This window comes from Ctenopharyngodon idella, chromosome 15 (assembly GCF_019924925.1).
Source record: "Ctenopharyngodon idella isolate HZGC_01 chromosome 15, HZGC01, whole genome shotgun sequence".
Classification (NCBI taxonomy): domain Eukaryota; kingdom Metazoa; phylum Chordata; class Actinopteri; order Cypriniformes; family Xenocyprididae; genus Ctenopharyngodon; species Ctenopharyngodon idella.
The window spans coordinates 16,404,354-16,430,915 of NC_067234.1; the positions used below are offsets into that span (position 1 = coordinate 16,404,354).

A 26,562-nucleotide genomic window follows, 5' to 3' on the forward strand; every position below is an offset into this window, starting at 1 on the left:
TGACGTGTTGTTTGTAGTTTCTCCTTTCTAATTTCAGCATAATTATCTTTTTTTGATTTCTTTGACAAAACTGACATGCTTGTGTCATGCTATGGTTTGAAATAACCCCCCATAATCCCTACAAAATGTTTGGAGGCATGCTACTATTAAGTGACCACAATTGTTGACATAGTCTACAGTAAGAGCTATGAAGTAGCGTATAGCTAAGATACAAATTTCTTATATTTCATGTTTCTTCGTATTTCATGTTTGAGACTAAGATGAGGCCAAAACAAAATGAAATTGCTTTAAATTAAACAACTTGATTTTAATTAGTTTTAATGAGTGCATTATAATTAATTTGATTTGCAAAATTATTCTGTGCTTTTCCATTCTCAAAAAATTTTTATGTAACTAGTCTCCCACTATCACACTATTCATCTTCAGTCACACTATTCAGGTCCTTCTGAGAAAATCACCGGAATGTTCCATGAAATCCTCTAATCCCCATTAACAAATGCAACTACAATGTACATGCACTCAATGTACACACACTCTTACTCTTACAAATTACTCTTACTTTATCAACGTGCATTATCTCATATATTTTAACTAAATGAATATTGTTTGTTCCACAGCTAGCCATATTTTAATCATGTTCATACTTTTTAACTGAATAAATTTAATTGTCACAATGATAATTTATAATTTATAATTATTTAAATAATGTCACATAGATGCAAATTGTTCAAAATAAACCAATCAAATTCATATCCAACACTGGAATCTGTTTTATGTTAATATGAGGATTAATATTAGTTTGACTACAGTTTGTCCGGCTCAAGCGATAAAGCACATCAGACCAACTGTAAAGGAATACCAATTTGTTTCTTTTGAAATAGGCTTCTTAAAACAGTTTTTACCTCTTCTGTTCTCAAACAATAAATGAGGGGGTTGATCATGGGTGGTAGTAGGTTATACATCATAACAATGACTAATCGCAAATCAGTACTGAAGTTTATACCAATGTTGCCAAACAAATAAATAAAACACCTGGGTAGAAAATAGAGAGCAATTATGATGAGCTGAGGACTGCAGGTGGAGAAAGTCTTCATCCTTCCTCCAGTGCTTGAAATTCGCATAACTGCTACAAAGATGGAGCAGTATGAGAAAATAATAATAGCAAAGGACCCCATCAGTACTACAAGGGCATAAATGAGAGCTGGAACACTATACAGTGCTCTGTTTGTACAAGCCAGTGTTGTAATGGAAACGTGATCACAGTAACAGTGAATAATTGTGTTTTCTGCACAATAAGGGAGAGGGTAAGCTCGAATGACTATCATTAAGGGTCCTACTAAACTCAAAACCCAAGAGCCAAGGATCAAAATGAGTACATTTCTGTTTGTCATGATACTATGATATTGAAGTGGGTAACATATTGCTGCATAGCGATCTATAGCCATTACTACCAGAACATTTGAACATACACCGCCTAAATAATGCACAAAGAACATCTGAACAAAGCAACCCAAGAACGAAATGGTTTCATCTTGGAACCAATACCTGCTAATTATCTTTGGTAATAATGTGGTGCTTAATAGTACATCACACACAACAAGATTTATAATGAAATAATACAGGGGCCTCTGCAGGCTCTTAGTCATTACAAACAAAGTAAAAAATACAGCATTTCCCACCAATGTACACACATAAACAAAAAACAGAAGTGCTGAGACAAGGCCATAGTAATGAGGCTGAAGTCCAGGAAAGCCGACTATGATGAAATCCCTTACAAAGCTGATGTTTCCCATTGACATGATGAATATCAGTCCAAACTTTTCATCTTCTGTAAGAGGAAAATTTAGTATTTAACATTAGTACAATATTTTAAAAATTAGTGTTTTGATTTTATAATGTGATTGTGGTAACACTTTACAATAAGGTTCATTAGTTAACCACATTAGTTAACATGAACGAATAATGAGCTGCGCTTCTACTGCATATTAGTCTTTGTTAATGTTAATTTAGACATTTACTAATACATTATTAAAATCAAGAGTTGTATTTGTTAACATTAGTTAATGCACTGTGAAGTAACATGAACAAACATGAACTGATGTATTTTCATTAACTAACATTAACAAAGATTAACAAATACAGTAACAAATGTATTGCTCATGGTTAGTTCATGTTAGTTAATGCATTAACTAATGTTAACAAATGAACCTTATCTTAAAGTGTTACCGTAATACACAATAATAGCAATAGCTGGATAATTGAACAAATTATAGTAAAGAATGAAGAAAATCAAACCTGCCACATTTGTTTCACAGGCTACAGTTAAAGTGCATTCTGCTCCTTACACTGAGATGTGCTACGATGTGCTGGTTTGTTTATATCTGATGTGCTAATTATAAAGACCATGGCCTGAAAAACAAATTATGCAGTTGCTCCAGGGACAGTGACAAAATACTTCTGAGCCACTAAAATGTAATTCTTATGCATTGGTGCTTGAGAAGTTGTTAATTTTTCAACTTGTGCCGCAAGCAACACCAGTGACGTGACATAACGGAACCCACAATTCAGTTTGGCAGCGCATGACGTCACCCACTTAAAGTGAATGAGAAGTATTAACGCTGATGTGAATCAGCCGTAAGTGCATAGCATCGAGTTTTTATCAACTCACAGGTTACAAAGGTTATTGTAGCTATGTGGGCACTCAGTTTTTACTGTCGTTTAATATATTTGGCAAAAAGCTTGTGTTATAAAACATGAAGTGTTACAGACTTATTTTTAAGCATAGAGATTTATTGGCTATGATTAGATGACAAATACCAGACTAAGACACTCTTCTCCATCCCTCAAATACATAAAACATTAGCCTTTACACACAACATGTTTTGAATAAGGAAAACACTGTACTTAGTACTGAGATGTTCTAAGATGTGCTGGTGTCACGTTTATGTTCTTCTGTTGGATTAAAGACTGTGTGACTACTACTATTATCTTCATCATGTGCTTTCTAAGCCACCAGTGCGCCAGCCACCAGTTAATTCGCTACAGCTCTGTCCCCGCCGCTCACTCTGTGTGGCTCATCCTCCTTGCCTCGGGCTTCACCACCACCAGCTCGGCTAGAGGCTGAGTCCCCGGCTGCACCTCGGGCCTCCAGGCCCACACCTCCACCTCGACCTGTCAGCCCGTCGCCATCATCTCAACCCACGACTCCTTCATCGCCTCCGCGGTCCATCTGCCCGAAAGCTCTGCTGGGATCACTCGACACTCCAGGTCAGCCTTCGGCGGTCGACGTCCAGCTGCAGCCACGGACTTCCGGGATTCGGGCTGCACCCTCACCCTGCACCCCTTTGGCATCACTGGACTCCTCCCTTCCTCCGACCTCCCCGTCGGCCTCCCTCAACACATCGTCACCCCGGTCATCAATCACCACGTCATCACCTCAGTCCCGTGAGTCAGCAGCTCAGCTCCCGTCTTCCAGGTCTGTGATGTCGCCACGGTCTGTCAACCACTCTATTCCGCCGGTTCCTCCACCACTCACCATGGTTCCGCCACTGTCGATCGGGTTCCGTCCGCCCCTGCAGTCAGGACTCCACCCTGGCTCCTCCCACCGTCGGCACCACCATGGTGCCTGTGGCCAACTCCTCCACGCCCTCCACCAAAGCCTCCGCTCTCTCCTCTTCATTGACTTTCTTTATCACGGCGCGAGGATGCGCCTTTTCAAGGGGGGCGTAATGTCACGTTTATGTTCTGTTTAGTTCTGTTCTGTCATGCCTGCACCTGAATTCATTAGTCCCTGATTAGTTAATCCTCCTCCACCTGTTTCCATTTAGTTCCCTCATTTACCCTTGTATTTATACTGCCCTTTCAGTTCAGTCCTGGTCGGTCATTGTTGGTGTAACATGTTATGTTCTTCTGTTGACTTAAAGACTGTGTGACTACTACAATTATCTTCGCCGTGTGCTTTCTAAGCCATCAGCGTGTTACAGCTGGTTTGTTTACATGCCAGACATGCTAATTATAAAGACCATGGCCTGAAGTACAGATAACGCAGTTGCTCCAGGGACAGTGACAAAATACTTCTGAGCCACTAAAACTTAATTCTTATTCAAAAAATAAAAAAAGATGTTTTGATGCCCTTTCTGATTTTCCTTGCTATAGTTTTTAACCAACTGACCCTCACAGTTACGAACAAATTCAGCAATTACTGTTAACGTGAATGAGGATGTCAAATAGGCTTCATGTCCTAAAGAAATGGTTCACCCAATAATGAAAATTCTGTCATTATTTACCCACCCTTATGTCAATCCAAACTCATATTCTACTTAAAGGAATAATCCTAAAGATTTTTCACCCAACTCTTTCCCATAACAATAGTTCATAGTGGCCACAGCTGTCAAGCTCCAAAACACACCATAAAGCAACCTGTCACAGACACGCCAGGCTCCAGCATCCACCAATCACAGCGCACACCTTCTCCTGAGTACTAATCACCGCCACCTGCATCTCATCAGCTCACTCATCACCAGCACTATTTATGACACTCACACACGCAGTCACATTGTCCGGTCTCGTTCACATCAAGGAACTTACCTCTATGCTTACGTCAAGGACTCCCATTGCTACTTACCTGTCTCCTTTGTCTCCGTGCTACCTCGTGTGCTCCAAGTCTGTGTGTGAGTGTCATCCGCCAGCACTGTCTCCAGTCTGCTACCGTTACCAACCTGCAAACCACAAAAGGACAGTATTATCACCCATTCATTCATCATTCACCTCTACAACCACTACTCCACCTCCGCAATAAGTCTCTGTCCTGGACTCCAGCTGCCACAGAAGCATTCGACATCCTCAAGAAGGCCTTCACCACCGCTCCTCTCCTTGTCCATCCTGACCCAGACAAACCCTTCATTGTGGAGGTGGACGCATCCACCACAGGAGTAGGAGTGGTGCTCTCACAGCAGCAGGGGAATCCGAGCCGCCTCCATCCATGTGCGTTCTTCTCCCGCAAGCTCAACCCAGCGGAAGTTAACTATGATATCGGCAACCGAGAACTTCTTGCTGTCAAGTTGGCCCTCAAGGAGTGGAGACATTGGTTGGAGGGAGCCAGACACCCATTCATGGTACTAACTGACCATAAAAATCTGGAGTACCTCCGAGCTGCTAAAAGACTCAACCCAAGACAGGCCCGTTGGGCACTGTTCTTCACACGCTTTAACTTCACCATATCCTACCGACCTGGCTCCCGAAACATCAAAGCAGATGTCTTATCAAGACTTCATGCGCCAGAAGAAAACACCGAAGAACTTGAATCCATTCTCCCTGAGCAAATAATTGTCAGCCCCATCACCTCGTCCACCGAGACCCTTCCCTCCTCCAATGTCTCCACCAACACTCCGCCAGGTTGCCCACAGGGCTTGCAGTATGTCACCAGGACACGGCGCGCTCCACTTATTCACTCTGACTACTCTTCACTCGGCACTGGCCACCCGGGGGTCAATGAAACCCTCTCGCTGCTGAAGGAGCGCTTCTGGTGGCCCAACATGGCAGCCGATGTCAGAAGGTACGTGAAGGGATGCAAGGAATGCGCCGTCTCAAAGAGCCCACGCCATCTACCATCCGGCAATCTTCTTCCTCTGCCCGTTCCTAATTGACCCTGGTCACACCTAGGAGTTGATTTCGTCACAGACCTCCCAGCCTCCAATGGATGTACCTGCATACTAGTTGTGGTGGACAGGTTCTCTAAATCCTGTCGTCTCATCCCTCTGAAAGGACTCCCCACTGCCATGGAAACTGCTGAAATCATGTTTTACCATGTGTTCCGATACTACGGTATACCCGAAGACATCGTGTCTGATAGAGGACCGCAGTTCATCTCCCGAGTGTGGAAGGCTTTCCTCTCGCTCCTAGGTGTGACCGTCAGCCTCTCGTCGGGATACCATCCACAGTCGAACGGGCAGATGGAACGGAAGATTCAAGAGATTGGTCGCTTCCTCCGTACCTTCTGTCATGGCCACCAGGACTCTTGGAACCAGTACCTGGGTTAGGCCGAGTACGCACAGAACTCCCTTCGCCAGCCGACCACCGGACTTACACCCTTCCAGTGCGTACTCGGTTACCAACCCCCACTGTTCCCCTGGACCGGGGAACCAACACTATTGCTACAGCACTATAACCTTACTCATAAGCAAGAGAGATGGCCTCGACCACCCACTTGCTCATTCTCCTGATCCGGATTAGTAAAAGGAGGAGGACAAAAGGCCTGCAGTAAAATCGGTCCTGGGACGTTGGTGGGGACCTTGGGTATATAACCAGGTCCAGGATGATGGAAAGCCCTGAACATACCAGGCGCAAATTCCAAACATGAGGGAGCAACCAAAAGTGTTTGAAGATCTCCAATTCTTTTGAGAGATGAAATTGCCAACAGGAAGACAGTTTTAAGAGAGAGGAATCTCCCAGACACCCTCTCTAATGGTTCAAAGGGAGCCTCAGCTAACCCTTCCAACAAAATAGCCAAGTCCCAGGCCGGAGCTTTTGTACGCACAGAAGGCCTCAGCCTCTGGGTACCACAGAGAAACCGTATAAATAGGGGGTCTTCCCACAGAAGAGTCCCCCACAGGAGCATGATAAGCGGAAATAGCCACTATATAAACCTTCAAGGTAGAAGGAGATAAACCATCCAAGATTTATACTTGGAGAAATTGCAGCACAAGACTGATAGAGGAGTGGAACGGGTCCAGCTGACGTTGTCTACAGCAAGTAGAAAACAACTTACATTTATATGCGTATAGCTTTCTTGTGGAGGGAGCTCTGGAGTGGAGTATGGTCTCGACAACCTCAGTTGGAAGACCGGATTCTATGAGCCTAGACCCCTCAGAGGCCAGGCCCCCAGTTTCCACAAGTCCAGGCGGTGGTGAATTATCATGCCGCCCGCTTGAGACAGAAGGTCCTGTCTGATGGGGATCTCCATGGGGGAGCCGTCTAGAAGAGACACTAGGTCTGCAAATCAAACTCGGGTCGGCCAGAACGGGGCTATCAGTATGAGATGGACCCTGTCCCGGCGAACCCTCTCCAGAACTCCTGGGAGCAGAGCGATCGGGGAAAAAGTGTACAGAGGGGCTGGATGAGTCAGAGAGCACCACAGTGGGCAAAGAGATGTTTCTTTTGAAGCAAATAGGTCAACTTCTGCACGACCGAAGTTTTTCCAAATGAGCTCCACCACCTCGGGGTGGAGACTCCATTCCCCGGGCCTCGACAGGATGTCTGCCCCCACATTTTGATGCCCCGGGATAAGAGCTGCTCTTAGGGAGAGGAGCTTCCCCTGGGCCCACAGGAGGATCCAATGGGCTAATTTGCACAACTGGCGAGACCTCAGACCCCCCTGATGGTTGATATAAGAGACCACCGACATGTTGTCTGTGCGAACCAACACATGGTGGCCCCTCGGGTCTGGGAGGAAGTATTTGAGTGCTCGAAATACCGCCATCATTTCCAGCCGATTTATGTGCCAGGAAAGTAGATGGTCCTCCCAAAGACCTGATGGCCCCCCAGCCTGTGAGCGAAGCATCCGTCGTTAGCATTACGCGACGACAAGGAGCCCCCAACACAGGTCCCTGGGACAGGAACCAAGGCTTCTTCCACATGACTAAGGCACGAAGGCATCGCTGCGTGACCTTGATCATACAAAAAGGATTTCCCCTCGGAGAAAACCCCTTGGTCCTGAGCCACCACTGTAAGGGTCTCATGTGCAGCAGGCCAAAAAGTATCACGTTGGACGCAGCTGCCATCAGGCCCAACAGTCTCTGAAACTGTTTTACAGTGCATGACTGGCCTAATTTCACCCCATTCACAGCCAAGAGAATGGAATTCACCCAAGCAGGAGACAGACGTTCCTGCATCGTGGTGGAATCCCAGACTACCCCTAGATAGTTGGTAGTTTGAGCTGGAAGAAGGACACTCTTTTTGGCATTGAGTCTCCTCCCTAACCTTCTCATGTGAGATAGAACAACATCTCGATGTTGGACTGCCATGTGCTCAAATTGAGCTAAAATCAACCAATCGTTGATATAATTCAACACGCAAATGCCCTGGAGTCTCAGGGGAGCCAGAGCTGCATCCACGCATTTTGTGAAGGTGTGGGGTGAAAGAGCTAGGCAGAAAGGAAGAACCCTGTATTGATATGCTTCGCCCCCGAAAGCAAATCTGAGGAACCTCCTGTGCTGAGGATGGATGGATACATGAAAGTACCCTCCAACCCTCTTTGGAACAATGAAGTACAGGCTGTAAAACCCTGACAGCTTGTTGGGAGGAGAAACCCTTTCTATAGCTCCTTTTTTGCAAGAGTGTCAGAACTTCCTGTTCCAATACCAGAGACTGCAAGGGGTCCACCACTATAGGGAAGACCCCGTTGAACTGGGGCGGGCGAGACCCGAATTCTGTGACCCAAATTCTGTAACCCTTTTCTATTGTGAGCAGTACCCATTGAGAAATATTTGGAAGAAGTTTCCATTCTACCAGAAATTCTACTAAGGGAGAACTGGCCTCGAGACTGGCCTCTGGTGTTTTTTTTTTTTTGTTTTTTTTTTTGAGCATTTGACTCGGTACCCTGAAGCGGCGAACCGGCAGGGAACAACCAAATCAAATGTCATCCGGCCCTCCTCAGAGGATCGGTGGAGACCGCTGCGCATTACAACACACAAGGTTGGCAGAACGGCCCCCTGAGGGCACCGAGGAGGGGCAGATACCATGTAGTGTGGTAAAGGACCCTCTTCGGAGGGGGCTACCCTCGAATGTCCCACGCCATTGGCGTCAGGACCTCTTCGAAGCCTTCTTGGTGATAATAACAGTCCGCAGATCTGTCTTACCCCACCAGTGCCCTGAAACGGCAGGGAACATCTGAACTGACCGCTCTACGACCCTCCTCCTCTTGAAGGGTCACTGGAAACTGCTGTGCCCTGAAGCACACGAGGTGGCAGGGTTGGCAGACCAGCCTCCTTTCTTTTTTTTTTTGCTTTTTTTTTTTTTAAATTCCTTGGTATTTAACATATTCAATATTTCATTTAATCCTCAAATTAAATGCAGCCAGAAACAAACAGTTAAGAATGGCTGAATGACAGGCTGAATATATTAGAATACAAAAAGAATTATAACTCGTAATAGTTTGCAAGGGATTTTAGGGAAAAGAGAGAAAGGGCAACTCCCATCTGCTCAGTTCCCTCCAAATATATATAAATACATTATATATATATTATGGGCACGTAATCTATGCGCAGCCTCGGCAAACGTGAGATCCGAGCCATATATTCTTTATTGCAGACTTAATCCACGCGCTGCCTTGGCAAACGCGAGATCCGAGCCTTGTGTTAGACTTTTATTCCCTCGAGAATAAAGCCAACAGGAGTGGAGCTAAAAACTCCCGCTAGTGCATACTTCTCTTTACACTTCGGGACATTTTTATGAATGAACACTGTCAGCTGTGAGCTTACGTGCATGCTCCACTCCCAGCAAACAACACATAAATCGTGTGTATCCCCACTCGCTTTGTAGTGTAGCACAGGGAGGAACGCGATTCAAACCGCTGTTCACTATATCTTCAATATTTGTACATTTACAAAATCAGAAAGATACTTGATTTAATTTCTCAAAATTATATTACAAGTATATCACGGTCTGAATATTTCAAATAAACAAAATAATCATGGCTTTTAAACACAACTGATTTGTTTTTGATGTTAGAATAATAGACGTGTGACTTTGAAAACACGATATCTGTGTGAGGTGGCGAGTCCCCAGATCAATATCACAATATCCACCTCCTCAGAGCTGGACATGTGAAGTACCGGTGCCTTAACCCGGGGGGAAGAAACTGCAGAGCGTGATTCCACCTGGGAAATGGCACTGAACCTAGCAGGTAAGGGCAGAGAAAGGGCAGCGCCCGTCTTTAATCCCTCTGCCAGATTCATCTGCGAACCCCATGATCTGAGCCGCCGCTCTGCCTCGGCAGAAGTGGGACCCGACCACGAGGAACGCGAGCCGCGACGCCCTCCTCAAAGAGTGCCCGGCGGGAGCAGAGAGGTTTTATATTAAACATCACAATGCTTCCAAACAACCCCCTCGAGGGTTGCCTGGGCATGCTCCGCTCCCGTAACACTGATGTGGTGTAACACTGATACTCTTGTTCTCAAACAAAAGAGATCGTTTCTGTATGTAACTGACAGACAACACCAAATAAGACACATGATAACACAGAGCGCTTGCTGAAGACACAGAAGCTGGCGTTCTTTGTTCTCAGGAGTGCTTTATAATTTCCTGGTCCATGACATCACCCGCTCTGACGTCCCGTCACCCTATTGGTTCGATTTCACAAGTGCTTCAAGATGTAATCACGCAGAGGTGATCCCAATGCGTTCGACGCAGCGTCGATGTTCCCATGAAAGGGAACTGAATACTTCTCTAGTGAGGAAACAGATCTGCTTGTGCGCGAGGTTAAAGCGTGCGAGCAGACCATCTACGGGACAAGTCGGATTCCACCAAAGCATTTTTATCTCTATGCACACAATAATAATCTTTTGCATTGTAATCCTTTTATTTTTAATATTTGGCATGTTTATGTGCTGCTGTGCGTCCCTGTGTGTGTGTATAATAAGCAGAGTGTACGCGCATTGTGCACCCGCATTACTAACGCGCTCTTTAAATAATAATTAATTATTGTTATAATTAACAATTAATTATAACAAATATTGTGCCATTGACTTTAGACCAGGTTTCAGTTGGTCAATGGCGCAGTCTGTTTCAGTTGCCCAAAATAGTAACGCGCCAACTATGCGCCTGAATGCACCTCGTTTTTAGACCAGCATGCCCATGGGCGCACAAATGGGTGCAAATGCATTTGCTATTTAAACAACGTGGCGCAGGACGTGAAAATGATAACTGCGTCAGACTGAAACTAGCAAAAACACTTGCGTCGCACCTGGTGCCGCATTGCGCGTGGTGTATGATAGGGCCCCTTTACTCACCTTCTGCATTACCCTCAGTAATGCATTCAACAATATAGCCTATACAACAAACATCTTCATTTCCTTTTAAAAACACATTTAAAATATTATTATATTCTGACCACTTAGAATATTTCCTGAATATTTCTGGTGTTGCATGAACGCAGTTGGCTAGCGTTTGCACTAGGATATTTGCATAAGGTGATCTGATTGGCTGCCACCTGCACTGGTGCTTGAGAAGTTGTTCATTTTTCAACTTGTGCCACGAGCAATGCCAGTGACGTAACATAATGGAACCCACGATTCAGTTCGGCAACACATGACGTCACCCACTCAGAGTGAAAGAGAAGTATTAACGTTGACGTCAATCAGTCGTAAGTGCATCGCATCAAGTTTTTATCAACTTACAGGTTACAAAGGTTATTGTAGCTATGTGGGAACTCAGTTTTTATTGTCGTTTAATATATTTGGCAAAAAGCTTGTGTTATAAAAGACGAAATGTTACGATTAGATGGCAGCTATCAGACTAAGACACTCTTCTCCATTCCTCAAATACATAAAACATTAGCCTTTACACACATCGTGTTTTGAATAAAGAAGACGCTGTACTTATTCAAAGAACCATTTTTTTTTTTAATTTACTCTTGCACTGCAAACAAGCAGACACTGTCTCCAAAATGAGTGCAGGACTTCATTCACGATTGAGGCGGGTGGAGCTACTGTATGAAGTTTTGCCGAAAGTTTGAGGATCCACTCTAGTTACAAGGTTTCGTCTCAAGCCCTTAGTATAAAGTTAAATTCAAGCTCTGGTATAAAGCAGGCTATCAGCAAAAAATAAAGAAAGAAAGAAACATAAAAATACTGATTCTACTCGTTTTTAAGCCCTTCCTACTGTACAACTCTTTTAATTAAAAAGTTGAAGTGTCTCATTCTCAGAATTTGTGCTCTGCATTTCACCCATCCAAGTGAACCACCGTGAACACACACCCGGAGCAGTGGGCAGCCATTTTTGCTGCAGTGCTTGGGGAGTGACTGGGGATTAGGTGCCTTGCTCAAGAGCACCTCAGTTGTGTGTAATGTTTATTCACTCCCCACACCTTGAATATTTTATTTTTGCTTTTGAACTGTAACATAAAACAATACAAGATGGTACAAAACACTTTATACATGTCATGATACACAAGACGAAAAAAAGGAAAAATAAATTATAAATGACTTAAAATAGGCATAAAAACAAAAATACAAAAATTATAATAAGATGGGTGCAGTGTAATGTTATATACAGGGTATATTTAAATACAGGGTATTGTTATTAGTACAGTGTACAATCAAAACGAGAGTCCATCTGTTCTATTGAAGTGTCTTCCATATAGCTGATAGAGGGTTGCCAAATTTTATGAAACACTTTACTTTTATTCCTTAACCAGTATGTTAGTTTTTCCAAGGGTATACAGTTGTTAACCTCAGATAGCCACAAACTGATGGGGATAGCAGTATCAGATTTCCACTTCATTGCAATGCATTTCTTGGCAATTATTAGCAGAATTTCTGTAAGTTTTATGGTGTAAACCTGTTGAAGATTAGAATTGTTATAGTTACCCAATAGGCATACTTCTAGATCACTTCCCACACCTACATTTCCTGCCAGTACAGAGACTCAAACCCGTGACCTTCGGGTTACAAGTCTGACTCTAACCATTAGGCCACAACTGTTTTTTTTTTAAGGAAATTAATTACACTTAAAAGAAATGTGCATTACTTTTTTTTATATATATATATATATATATATATATATATATATATATATATATAAAGTATCTCAAATAAGTAACCTGATTATGTTGTAATTACCCCCAACACTGGATACAGCTAGTAAAATAACAAGATGCATACAATTCACATTATATCAAAATTATGACTTTATTTTAATTCTTAGAAACTGTCAAGAAGGTTGAGACCTCTGAGGCAGGACCACATATTTTATACATTTAGTAGCTACTTTTACTGCTAGAATAATTTTATTTTAGATGAAATTCAATAAAAGAACTAGATTCTGGTGCATATTGACATAACGGCAGCTGTGTGATGTAAGCCCATTGAATAACAATGTATTCCAACCACCTCTACCTGTGTGTAGTTCAAAAGCTTCTATGTCTTTTTTGTTGTTGTCATTCTGTTGCAACTCTGCCTAAATGTGAGTTGCATTGAGCACTATGATGCACCCAACTTTATCCATAGAATGGTGACATTAGAAGCCTTTTTGAATAAAGTATGTATAAGTACAGACTTTGTAAAATATATATCTAGTATCTATCTCTTGCGCATGCAGAAATTTTCCATCAGTATTCAGGGAAAGTCAAATTTTTCCCCCTGCAAATGCTAATTTAAGTGGGTCTGTACTACAATGTATAAACATTATGTAGGCCTAGATACAGTTGCAAGAAAAAGTATGTGAACCACTTGCAGAATCTGTGAAAATGTGCAAAATTTTAACAAAATAAGAGAGATCATACAAAATGCATGTTATTTTTTATTTAGTACTGTCTTGAGTAAGGTATTTTACATAAAAGATGTTTACATATAAATAGCTGAATTTATTAAAATGACCCAGTTAAAAAGTTTGTGAACCACTGATTCTTAATACTGTGTGTGGTTACCTGGATGATCTACGACTTTGTTTTGTGATGGTTGTTCATGAGTCCCTTGTTTATTCTGAGCAGTTAAACTGAGCTCTGTTCTTCAGAAAAAATCTGCAGGTCCCAAAAATTCTTCAGTTTTCCACCATCTTTTGCATATTTGAACCCTTTAGAACAGTGACTGAATGATTTTGAGATCCATCTTTTCACATGGAGGACAACTGAGGGACTCAAACACAACTATTAAAAAAGGTTCAAACATTCACTGATGCTTCAGAAGGAAACACAATGCATTAAGAGTCGGGGGGTGAAAACTTTTGAACAGGATGAAGAGGTCCAAATTTTTCTTATCTCGCTTGAATATCTTTTTTTTTTCATTTAGGACTGCCCTTCGGAAGCAACAGAAAATACTTGCATGTTTCCAGGAAGACAAATTAAATACAATTTACCTTGATCTTCAAATTCCAAATGTTCCCTTTCATGGGAACTGTCGACGCTGCGTCATACACAGAGGCGTTCCCAATGCATATGACGCAGCGTCTCGTTCCCTATTCAGGGAACCAGGGTTACATATGTAACCCGAGACGTTTTCACCCCCCATCTATTAATGCATCATGTTTTTTTCTGGAGCATCAGTGAATGTTTGAACCTTTTTTAAAAGTTGTGTTTGAGTCCCTCAATTGTCCTCCATGTGAAAAGATGGATCTCAAAATCATTCAGTCACTGCTGTAAAGGGTTCAAATATGCAAAAAATGCTGGAAAACTGAAGAATCTGCAGGACCTGGAGGATTTTTCTGAAGAACAGAGTTCAGTTTAACTGCTCAGAACAAACAAGAGACTCATGAACAACCATCACAAAACAAAAAAACAGTCGTAGATCATCCAGGTAACCACACACAGTATTAAGAATCAATGGTTCACATACTTATGAATGGGGTTATTTTAATAAATTCAGCTATTTTTTTTGTCTTGTTGATTATATATAAACATCTGTTATGTAAAATATCTTACTCAGGACAGTACTAAATAAAAAATAACATGCATTTTGTATTATCCTCCTTATTTTGTTAAAATTATTAACATTTTCACAGATTCTGCAAGTGGTTCACATACTTTTTCTTGCAACTGTAACCATATCATAAAGAAAAAAAAAAACAAAAAAAAATTACAAGATGTTCATCAGCATAAGCTATTTTTAATGCAGCATTTGCATCTAAATTCTGCAACATTGCCGTCTAACTTACCAGTCTAACTACCTAACTAAAGGTAGCACTTTACAATAAGGTTCATTAGTTTACATTAGTTAACTACACAAGTTAACATGAACTTATAATGAACTGCACTTATACAGCATTTATTAATCTTTGTTAATGTTAAATTCAACATTTACTAATACATTATTAAAATCTTGTTAACATTAGTTAATGCACCGTGAACTAACATGAACAAACAATGAATTTTCATTAACTAACATTAACAAAGATTAGTAAATACAGTAACAAATGTATTGCTCATGGTTAGTTCATGTTAGTTAACACATTAACTAATGTTTAACTAATGAACCTTATTGTAAAGTGTTACCAATAAAATATAATAAATTAAATATAGCAAATCATAAACATAAAGAAATACCAATTTTCCTCTTTTGAAATTGTCTTCTTAAAATCTTTTTTACCTCTTCTGTTCTTAAACAATAAATGAGGGGGTTGATCATGGGTGGTAACAGACTGTACATCATAATAATGACTAATCGCAAATCAGTACTGAAGTTTATACCAATGTTTCCAAACAAATAAATAAAACACCTGGGTAGAAAATAGAGAGCAATTATGATGAGCTGAGGACTACAGGTGGAGAAAGACTTCATCCTTCCTCCAGTGCTTGAAATTCGTATAACTGCCACAAAGATGGAAAAGTATGAAAAAATAATAACAGCAAGGGAACCCATCAGTACTATAAAGGCATTGATGAGAGCTGGAACACTATACAGTGCTCTGTCTGTGCATGCCAGTGTTGTAATGGAAACATGATCACAGTAACAGTGAATAATTGTGTTTTCTGCACAATAAGGGAGAGGGTAAGCTCGAATGACCATCATTAAGGGTCCTACTAAACTCAAAACCCAAGAGCCAAGGATCAAAATGAGTAAATTTCTGTTTGTCATGATACCATGATATTGAAGTGGGTAACATATTGCTGCATAGCGATCTATAGCCATTACTGCCAGAGCATATGAACAGACACTGCCTAAATAATGCACAAAGAACATCTGAACAAAGCAACCCAAGAACGAAATGGTTCCATCTTGGAACCAATACCTGCTAATTATCTTTGGTAATATTGTGGTGCTGATTAATACATCACACACAACAAGATTTATAATGAAATAATACAGGGGCCTCTGTAGGCTCTTAGTCATTACAAACAAAGTAAAAAATACAGCATTTCCCACCAATGTACACACATAAACAAAAAACAGAAGTGCTGATACAAGGCCATAGTAATGAGGCTGAAGTCCAGGAAAGCCGACTATGATGAAATCCCTTACAAAGCTGATGTTTCCCATTGACATGATGAATATCAGTCCAAACTTTTCATCTTCTGTAAGAGGAAAATTTAGTATTTAGTATTTAGTATATAATATTTTAAAAATTAGTGTTTTGATTTTATAATGTGATTGTGGTAACACTTTACAATAAGGTTCATTAGTTAACCACATTAGTTAACATGAAAGAATAATGAGCTGCGCTTCTACTGCATATTAGTCTTTGTTAATGTTAATTTAGACATTTACTAGTACATTATTAAAATCAAGAGTTGTATTTGTTAACATTAGTTAATGCACTGTGAAGTAACATGAACAAACAATGAACTGATGTATTTTCATTATCTAACATTAACAAAGATTAACAAATACAGTAACAAATGTATTGCTCATGGTTCATGTTAGTTAATGCATTAACTAATGTTAACAAATGAACCTTATCTTAAAGTGTTACCGTAATACACAATAATAGCAATAGCTGGATAATTGAACAAATTATAGGAAAGAATGAAAAAAATCAAACCTGCCACATTTGTTTCACAGGCTACAGTTAAAGTGCATTCTGCTCCTTACACTGAGATGTGCTACGATGTGCTGGTTTGTTTATATCTGACGTGCTAATTATAAAGACCATGGCGTGAAAACAAATTACGCAGTTGCTCCAGGGACAGTGACAAAATACTTCTGAGCCACTAAAATGTAAGTCTTATGTATTGGTGCTTGAGAAGTTGTTAATTTTTCAACTTGTGCCGCAATCAACACCAGTGACGTGACATAATGGAACCCACAATTCAGTTTGGCAGTGCATGACGTCACCCACTTAAAGTGAATGAGAAGTATTAACGCTGATGTGAATCAGCCGTAAGTGCATAGCATCGAGTTTTTATCAACTTACAGGTTACAAAGGTATTTTTAGCTATGTGGGCACTCAGTTTTTACTGTCGTTTAATATATTTGGCAAAAAGCTTGTGTTATAAAACATGAAGTGTTACAGACAGGCTTTATTGGCTATGATTAGATGACAAATACCAGACTAAGACACTCTTCTCCATCCCTCAAATACATAAAACATTAGCCTTTACACACAACGTGTTTTGAATAAAGAAAACACTACTTATTAGCACTGAGATGTTCTAAGATGTGCTGGTGTCACGTTTATGTACTGTTCTGTTCTGTCATATCTGCACCTGAATTCGTTAGTCCCTGATTAGTTAAACCTCCTCCCCCTGTTTCCATTTAGTTCCCTCATTTACCCTTGTATTTATACTGCCCTTTCAGTTCAGTCCTGGTCGGTCATTGTTGGTGTAACGTTATGTTCTTCTGTTGGATTAAAGACTGTGTGACTACTACTATTATCTTTGTCGTGTGCTTTCTAAGCCACCAGTGCATTACAGAATGACCAACCCTCAAATTTAATATAAAGAATTATGGACTCACCAGCCTTGCGACTTCTCCTCCTCCCAGAGAGCAGGCCTTATTTTGAATATTTGGCCTGGATGATCCGGAATGGGGACCTCTCCCTCATAGCCAGTGAGCCCGAGGCGCCCACCGAGGCCGTTCCAGGAATGGAGAACATCAAAGCCCTGGAGTCGACGCAAGCAGGTCAGTCCACCGCAGAGCAGATACATCATCTTCATTGGTCAGGTCAACCCTAAGAGGTGTGACTTTGACCAGAGGTTAAAAGCCAGTGCACAACACCCCGCCCTCTCTCCTTCTTGCTTCTTGGACGACTGAAGAGACCCCCTTTTGCTCCAGGCCTCTTCAGGCCAAGGCCTGTGGGCCTGGAAGGCCTGTAGGCCTAGGCCTGCAACCCAGCCATGTGCTCATCTTTGAGAGAGAGAAAGAACTCTTTCCCCACTAAGAGTCAAATTAACAGCTTAAGCTGTTTCATATTACTTCATCCAACGCAGAAGATACTGACTACAACTTCGGACCGAATCATCAAGGACTCCTCAGCCTGCAAATCCGAAGCTCCTCGACCTAAAGGCATCTTGCAAGTATCGTACATTTGAACACTAAACAGCGATTTAGTATTAATTTGTAAACCACCTGTGTCAGCAAAGGTGTTTTATTACTGAGGAAACTGATGATTCTTTTCCAGATTGTCTTTAACTTTTTCCCATAGCTCCATTTCCGGTCCCACTTCCGGTTCAACTCTATCATTGCTCATTTTTATCTACGTATGTGTGTGACCTGCGTGTATCTTATGTGTTTGTTAGATTAGTTATGTGTTTGTGAGATAGTTAATAAAGATTGTGCACAATACAGGTTTGGTTCTGACTCCGTCTGCTAATAAATGGCCTCTTAAATGATTTAGATCTTGACTACATGCTCTGAGTAGTACTGTACAATAAGAATGTTGTTTTTCCATAACCTGGAAATGAACATTTCTTAAAATTAATAAACAATTAACACTAAGTGTTCACTGGACGAACAGGTTAATTGATTGTAATATTAATTTTAATGTAGCTACATCAAGTTAATCTGATTAACTGATTCACATATTCATAATCATAATTAATAATCATAATGAGTTATAAATAATTATTAATATTTTCCTTTTGAGTTAATTCGCTACAGTTCTGTCCCCGCCTCCGTGGTCCGTCTGCCCGGAAGCTCCGCTGGGATCACACGACACTCCAGGTCGGCCTTCGGCAGTCGAAGCCCAGCTGCAGCCATGGACTTCCGGGATTCGGGCTGCACCCTCACCCTGCACCCCTTCGGCATCACTGGATTCCTCCCTTCCTCCGACCTCCCCGTCGGCCTCCCTCACCACATCGTCACCCCGGTCATCAATCACCATGTCATCGCCTCAGTCCCGTGAGTCAGCGGCTCAGCTCCCGTCTTCCAGGTCTGTGATGTCGCTACAGTCTGTCAACCACTCTATTCCACCGGTTCCTCCACCACTCACCATGGTTCCGCCACCGTTGATCGGTCCCAGGGTTCCATCCGCCCCTGCAGTCAGGACTCCACCCTGGCTCCTCCTACCGTCGACACAAACATGGTGCCTGTGGCCAACTCCTCCACGCCCTCCACCAAATCCTCCGCCCTCTCTCCTCTTCATTGACTTTTTTATCACGGCGCGAGGATGCGCCTTTCCGAGGGGGGCGTAATGTCACGTTTATGTTCTGTTTAGTTCTGTTCTGTCATGCCTGCACCTGAATTCGTTAGTCCCTGATTAGTTAATTCTCCTCCACCTGTTTCCATTTAGTTCCCTCATTTACCCTTGTATTTATACTGCCCTTCAGTTCAGTCCTGGTCGGTCATTGTTGGTGTAACATGTTATGTTCTTCTATTGGCTTAAAGACTGTGTGACTACTACTATTATCTTTGTCGTGTGCTTTCTAAGCCATCAGCGCATTACAGCTGGTTTGTTTATAGCTGACATGCTAATTATAAAGACCATGGCCTGAAGTACAGATAACGCAGTTGCTCCAGGGACAGTGACAAAATATTTCTGAGCCACTAAAACTTAATTCTTATTCAATAAATAAAAAAAGAGATGTTTTGATGCCCTTTCTGATTTTCCTTGCTATAGTTTTTAACCAACTGACCCTCACAGTTACGAACAAATTCAGCAATTACTGTTAACTTGAATGAGGATGTCAAATAGGCTTCATGTCCTAAAGAAATGGTTCACCCAATAATGAAAATTCTGTCATTATTTACTCACCCTTATGTCAATCCAAACTCATATTCTACTTAAAGGAATAATCCTAAAGATTTTTCACCCAACTCTTTCCCATAACAATAGTTCATAGTGGCCACAGCTGTCAAGCTCCAAAACACACCATAAAGCAACCATAAAAGCCGTACAACTTGTGCGCTACAGACAGTGTTGGAGAATGTAATTTTTAAAAGTAATGTATTATGTTCCTTATTTGCTTTTTATGGATAATAATGTGTTACATTACCTTTGCGATACTTTGGGCCCTATATTAACGATCTAAGCGCATGGTCTAAAGCGCATGGTGCAGTTGCACTTAGGGCATGTCCAAATCCACTTTTGCTAGTTTAACCCTCTGGGGTCTGAGGATTTTCGGGGCCCTGGAGAAGTTTTGAAATGCCCTGACATTTGTGCTTTTTTTCAGTTGTTCATAAACATATTAATGGAAAAGGTGTCATTACACTGTATTCAGCACAAACTAGGCTACAATAATATGTGAGGAACATGTATGTACATGTTTGTGTTTTTGAAGGAATAACGTTTATGCGTGGTTATTGAAAAAACAAAAAAACTTAAGTCACTGAAATAAAGCCAAAAAATATATATTAAATCTGTTCACAAGACTTCTGGGTATTGGAGGTTGTAGACTAGAGTTTTTGCTTCAAAATTATGTAAAAATTATCCTGCCTACTCGTTCATATAAAACAATATATTGATTTAGTTTTTGTAAGACACTTTTTGTCAAGAAACACAGTATGCGTGGAGGTGTGAATCATCATGAATAATGAGGTAATTCACACCTGAAAAGACAAAAGAATCGCATAAAGACCTCTAATGACCTGCATAATAATGAGGCCTTTCAGTCAGGTAGGCTGTGAAAAAACCCTCTGTGATCATGTCTCAAGCTCATCATGGTGTATATCAAACATACAGAAAATACAGCAATGCTGTGAAATATTATTACAATTTAAAATAATGGTATTCTATTATATACTTTAAAATATAATTTATTTCTGTGATGCAAAGCGTCTGAACATTCATGTTACCTCTATGGCATTTCATATAGCCTTTTAGCTTAAAAGCATGCACATTTGGAGAAATATTGATGGATTCTCATATGTTTATGTCAATTTTCTATACAGAGGAGTAATATTTCTTCAATATTTATTGTCATCACTGTGAACGCTGGATACTGTGTTTTCAATTCATACTTGTAGCCGGAGGGCGCTCTGTGCACATTTAGTCCACAAATTAATCTAAAGAAGAACAGGACATTCCAGGAACTAACGGCATGTCTTCCAGAGGTCTCTAACCATGGCTTTAACATACAGATAAACACTTTTCAAGACAATAAATACACGATTGAGACGATGTATACATGTATTGCCTCAGAATTTGCGTCTGAATAGCGCTCGCTCCGTGGGCGTGGCCGCATTAGTGGATAATGAGCTGAATCACGGACTTCTGACATGTGTCTCTTTTCATAAAGATTACATAAACACAGAATTTTTGTTTTCGATTTGACTTACACGATTTAAAACCTGACATTTCAACGTTTTAGACATAAGTCTATTTTTTTTGTGATTAATATTCACTAAGTTACAGTTCATTTTCTGAGAACTATCAGATTGGACTTCGTTCAGAGGGAGACGAGAGATCACGCATCATGTTAGTTTTCTTTATTTTGCAAAAAGCACAACATTTTGTTTTTACTCTGAGTGTACACAAATAAAAGAAGATATTCCACAGATTAAAATGGTGTATAACTCTTAATTGTATGTGCAACATTGACGGAGTATTTTGAGTCTCTTTCACACTGGTAAGAAAAAATTGTGAAAAAAGCGTGACTGCCAACCCGAGGGAGTTAAGGATGGGGAAAAATGGTCGGCGTGCCCGGCGCATGGTCTAAAAGGGTTGTCCATATTCTCTTAATGAGTATGTTTTGCGTGTAACGTGCAAAAAACCAATCAGAGTCTCATCTCCCATTCCCTTTAAAAGCCAGTTGCGCTTGCACCACGGTGGATTTTCTATTTACATGGCAGAATTTGCAAGTGGAAAAATGTCTCGGGTTACGTCTGTAACCCTGGTTCCCTGAATAGGGAACGAGACGCTGCGTCAAACGCATTGGGATCACCTCTGCATGATTAAGTCTTGAAGCACTTGTGAACTTGTGAAAAGTCTTGAAGCAGAGAAAGGGCAGCGCCCGTCTTTAACCCCTCTGCCACATTCATCTGCGAACCCCATGATCTGAGCCGGACCCGACCACGAGCAACGCAAGCCATGGCGCCCTCCTCAAAGAGCGCCCAGCGGGAGCAGAGAGGTTTTATATTAAACTTATCACAATGCTCGCAAACAACCCCCTCGAGGGCTGCCTGGGCATGCTCCGCTCCCATACAAGCAACACAGAGCTCGTGTGTATCCCCACCCATGAAGTAATGAGGGTAGGGTGAATCACACAGTCTGAACTGCTGTTTGCTCGCCATTATAGTGTCTTTTATATATATATATATATATATATATATATATATACAAAAGAGATCGCTTCTGTATGTAATTGACAGACAACACCAAATAAGACACACGATAACACAGAGCGCTTGCTGAAGACACAGAAGCTGGTGTTCTTTGTTCTCAGAAGTGCTTTATAGTTTCCTGGTCCGTGACGTCACCCGCTCTGACGTCCCATCACCCTATTGGTTCGATTTCACAAGTGCTTCAACACGTAATCACGCAGAGGTGATCCCAATGTGTTCGACGCAGCATCGATGTTCCCATGAAAGGGAACTGAACACTTCTCTAGTGAGGAAACAGATCTGCTTGTGCGCGAGGTTAAAGGGTGCGAGCAGACTATCTACGGGACAAGCCGGATTCCACCAAAGCATTTTTATCTTTATGCACACAATAATAATCTTTTACATTTTAATCCTTTTATTTTTAATATTTGGCATGTTTATGTGCTGCTGCACGTCCCTGTGTGTGTCTGTAATAAGCAGAGTGTACGCGCATTGTGCACCCGCATATAGGCGCCCGCATTACTAACGCGCTCTTTGAATAACAAAACAAATATTGTGCCATTGACTTTAGACCAGGTTTCAGTTGGTCAATGGCGCAATCTGTCTCAGTTGCCCAAAATAGTAATGCACCAACTATGCGCCTGAATGCACCTCGTTTTCAGACCAGCATGCCCATGGGCGCACAAATGGGTGCAAATGCATTTGCTATTTAAACAACGTGGCGCAGGACGTGAAAATGATAACTGCGTCAGGCTGAAACTAGCAAAAATACTTGCGTCGCACCTGGCGCCGCATTGCGCGTGGTGTATGATAGTGCCCCTTTACTCACCTTCTTCACTCTTTTCCAGGCCTTGCAGGTGTGTTTTTTTTGTTTTTTAACATCTTTTTTGCAAGTGTTTATCACAGTAATGCATTCAACAATATAGCCTATACAACAAACATCTTCATTTCCTTTTAAAAACACATTTAAAATATTATTATATTCTGACCACTTAGAATATTTCCTGAATATTTCTGGTGTTGCATGAACGCAGTTGGCTAGCGTTTGCGCTAGGATATTTGCATAAGGTGATCTGATTGGTTGCCACCTGCATTGGTGCTTGAGAAGTTGTTCATTTTTCAACTTGTGCCACAAGCAATGCCAGTGACGCAACATAATGGAACCCACAATTCAGTTCGGCAACACATGACGTCACCCACTCAGAGTGAAAGAGAAGTATTAAAGCTGACGTGAATCAGTCGTAAGTGCATCGCATCAAGTTTTTATCAACTTACAGGTTACAAAGGTTATTGTAGCTATGTGGGAACTCAGTTTTTATTGTCGTTTAATATATTTGGCAAAAAGCTTGTGTTATAAAAGATGAAATGTTACGATTAGATGGCAACTATCAGACTAAGACACTCTTCTCCATTCCTCAAATACATAAAACATTAGCCTTTACACACATCGTGTTTTGAATAAAGAAGACGCTGTACTTATTCAAAGAACCATTTTTTTTTTTTTAATTTACTCTTGCACTGCAAACAAGCAGACACTGTCTCCAAAATGCGTGCAGGACTTCATTCACGATTGAGGCGGGTGGAGCTACTGTATGAATTTTTGCCGAAAGTTTGAGGATCCACTCTAGTTACAAGGTTTCGTCTCAAGCTCTTAGTATAAAGTTAAATTCAAGCTCTGGTATAAAGCAGGCTATCAGCAAAAAATAAAGAAAGGAAGAAACATAAAAATACTGATTCTACTCATTTAAGCCCTGCCTACTGTACAACTCTTTTTATTAAAAAGTTGAAGTGTCTCATTCTCAGAATTTGTGCTCTGCATTTCACCCATCCAAGTGAACCACCGTGAACACACACCCGGAGCAGTGGGCAGCTATTTTTGCTGCAGTGCTTGGGGAGTGACTGGGGATTAGGTGCCTTGCTCAAGAGCACCTCAGTTGTGTGTAATGTTTATTCACTCCCCACACCTTGAATATTTTATTTTTGCTTTTGAACTGTAACATAAAACAATAGAAGATGGTACAAAACACTATATACATGTCATGATACACAAGATGAGAAAAAAGGAAAAATAAATTATAAATGACTTAAAATAGGCATAAAAACAAAAATAAAAAAATTATAATAAGATGGGTGCAGTGTAATGTTATATACAGGGTATATTTAAATACAGGGTATTGTTATTAGTACAGTGTACAATCAAAATATGATTACATTGTAATTACCCCCAACACTGGATACAGCTACTAAAATAACAAGATGCATACAATTCACATTATATCAAAATTATGACTTTATTTTAATTCTTAGAAACTGTCAAGAAGGTTGAGACCTCTGAGGCAGGAGCACATATTTTATACATTTAGTAGCTACTTTTACTGCTAGAATAATTTTATTTGAGATGAAATTCGATAAAAGAACTAGATTCTGGTGCATATTGACATAACGGCAGCTGTGTGATGTAAGCCCATTGAATAACATTGTATTCCAACCACCTCTACCTGTGTGTAGTTCAAAAGCTTCTATGTCTTTTTTGTTGTTGTCATTCTGTTGCAACTCTGCCTAAATGTGAGTTGCATTGAGCACTATGATGCACCCAACTTTATCCATAGAATGGTGACATTAGAAGCCTTATTGAATAAAGTATGTATAAGTACAGACTTTAAATATATATCTAGTATCACTCTCGTGCGCATGCAGAAATTTTCCATCAGTATTCAGGGAAAGTCTCATTTTTTCCCCTGCAAATGCTAATTTAAGGGGATCTGTACAACAATGTATAAACATTATATAGGCCTAGATAACCATGTCATAAAGAAAATTTACAAGATGTTCATCAGCATAAGCTATTTTTAATGCAGCATTTGCATCTAAATTCTGCAACATTGCAGTCTAACTTGCCAGTCTAACTACCTAACTAAAGGTAACACTTTACAATAAGGTTCCTTAGTTAACTACACAAGTTAACATGAACTTATAATGAACTGCACTTATACAGCATTTATTAATCTTTGTTAATGTTAAATTCAGCATTTACTAATACATTATTAAAATCTTGTTAACATTAGTTAATGCACCGTGAACTAACATGAACAAACAATGAATTTTCATTAACTAACATTAACGGAGATTAGTAAATACATTAACAAATGTATTGCTCATGGTTAGTTCATGTTAGTTAACACATTAACTAATGTTTAACTAATAAACCTTATTGTAAAGTGTTACCAATAAAATATAATAAATTAAATATAGCAAATCATAAACGTAAAGAAATACCAATTTTCCTCTTTTGAAATTGTCTTCTTAAAATCTTTTTTACCTCTTCTGTTCTTAAACAATAAATGAGGGGGTTGATCATGGGTGGTAACAGACTGTACATCATAATAATGACTAATCGCAAATCAGTACTGAAGTTTATACCAATGTTTCCAAACAAATAAATAAAACACCTGGGTAGAAAATAGAGAGCAATTATGATGAGCTGAGGACTACAGGTGGAGAAAGTCTTCATCCTTCCTCCAGTGCTTGAAATTCGTATAACTGCCACAAAGATGGAAAAGTATGAAAAAATAATAACAGCAAGGGAACCCATCAGTACTATAAAGGCATTGATGAGAGCTGGAACACTATACAGTGCTCTGTCTGTGCATGCCAGTGTTGTAATGGAAACATGATCACAGTAACAGTGAATAATTGTGTTTTCTGCACAATAAGGGAGAGGGTAAGCTCGAATGACTATCATTAAGGGTCCTACTAAACTCAAAACCCAAGAGCCAAGGATCAAAATGAGTACATTTCTGTTTGTCATGATACCATGATATTGAAGTGGGTAACATATTGCTATATAGCGATCTACAGCCATTACTGCTAGAACATATGAACAGACACCGCCTAAATAATGCACAAAGAACATCTGAACAAAGCAACCCAAGAACGAAATGGTTTCATCTTGGAACCAATACCTGCTAATTATCTTTGGTAATGTTGTGGTGCTGAATAATACATCACACACAACAAGATTTATAATGAAATAATATACAGGCTTCTGAAGGCTCTTAGTCATTACAAACAATGTAAAAAATACAGCATTTCCCACCAATGTACACACATAAACAAGAAACAGAAGTGCTGATACAAGGCCATAGTAATGAGGCTGAAGTCCAGGAAAGCCGACTATGACAAATTCATTTACAAAGCTGATGTTTCGCATTGACAT

The 26,562-nt window shown here is 40.6% G+C and overlaps 3 protein-coding genes across 3 annotated transcripts; all 3 read right to left on the bottom strand.

The window, feature by feature from the left end:
- Positions 1-836: 836 nt before the first annotated feature.
- On the bottom strand, positions 837-1,799 carry LOC127495047 (olfactory receptor 10A3-like). The gene has a single exon (XM_051861454.1). The coding sequence runs from the start codon at positions 1,797-1,799 to the stop codon at positions 837-839; it is 963 nt and encodes a 320-aa protein (XP_051717414.1).
- Positions 1,800-15,233: 13,434 nt separating this feature from the next.
- Positions 15,234-16,193, bottom strand: LOC127495549 (olfactory receptor 10A6-like). The gene has a single exon (XM_051862473.1). The coding sequence runs from the start codon at positions 16,191-16,193 to the stop codon at positions 15,234-15,236; it is 960 nt and encodes a 319-aa protein (XP_051718433.1).
- A 9,409-nt stretch (positions 16,194-25,602) lies between these two features.
- LOC127495049 (olfactory receptor 1-like) lies at positions 25,603-26,562 on the bottom strand. Its single transcript, XM_051861456.1, has one exon. It carries the CDS (start codon positions 26,560-26,562, stop codon positions 25,603-25,605), a length of 960 nt encoding a protein of 319 aa, XP_051717416.1.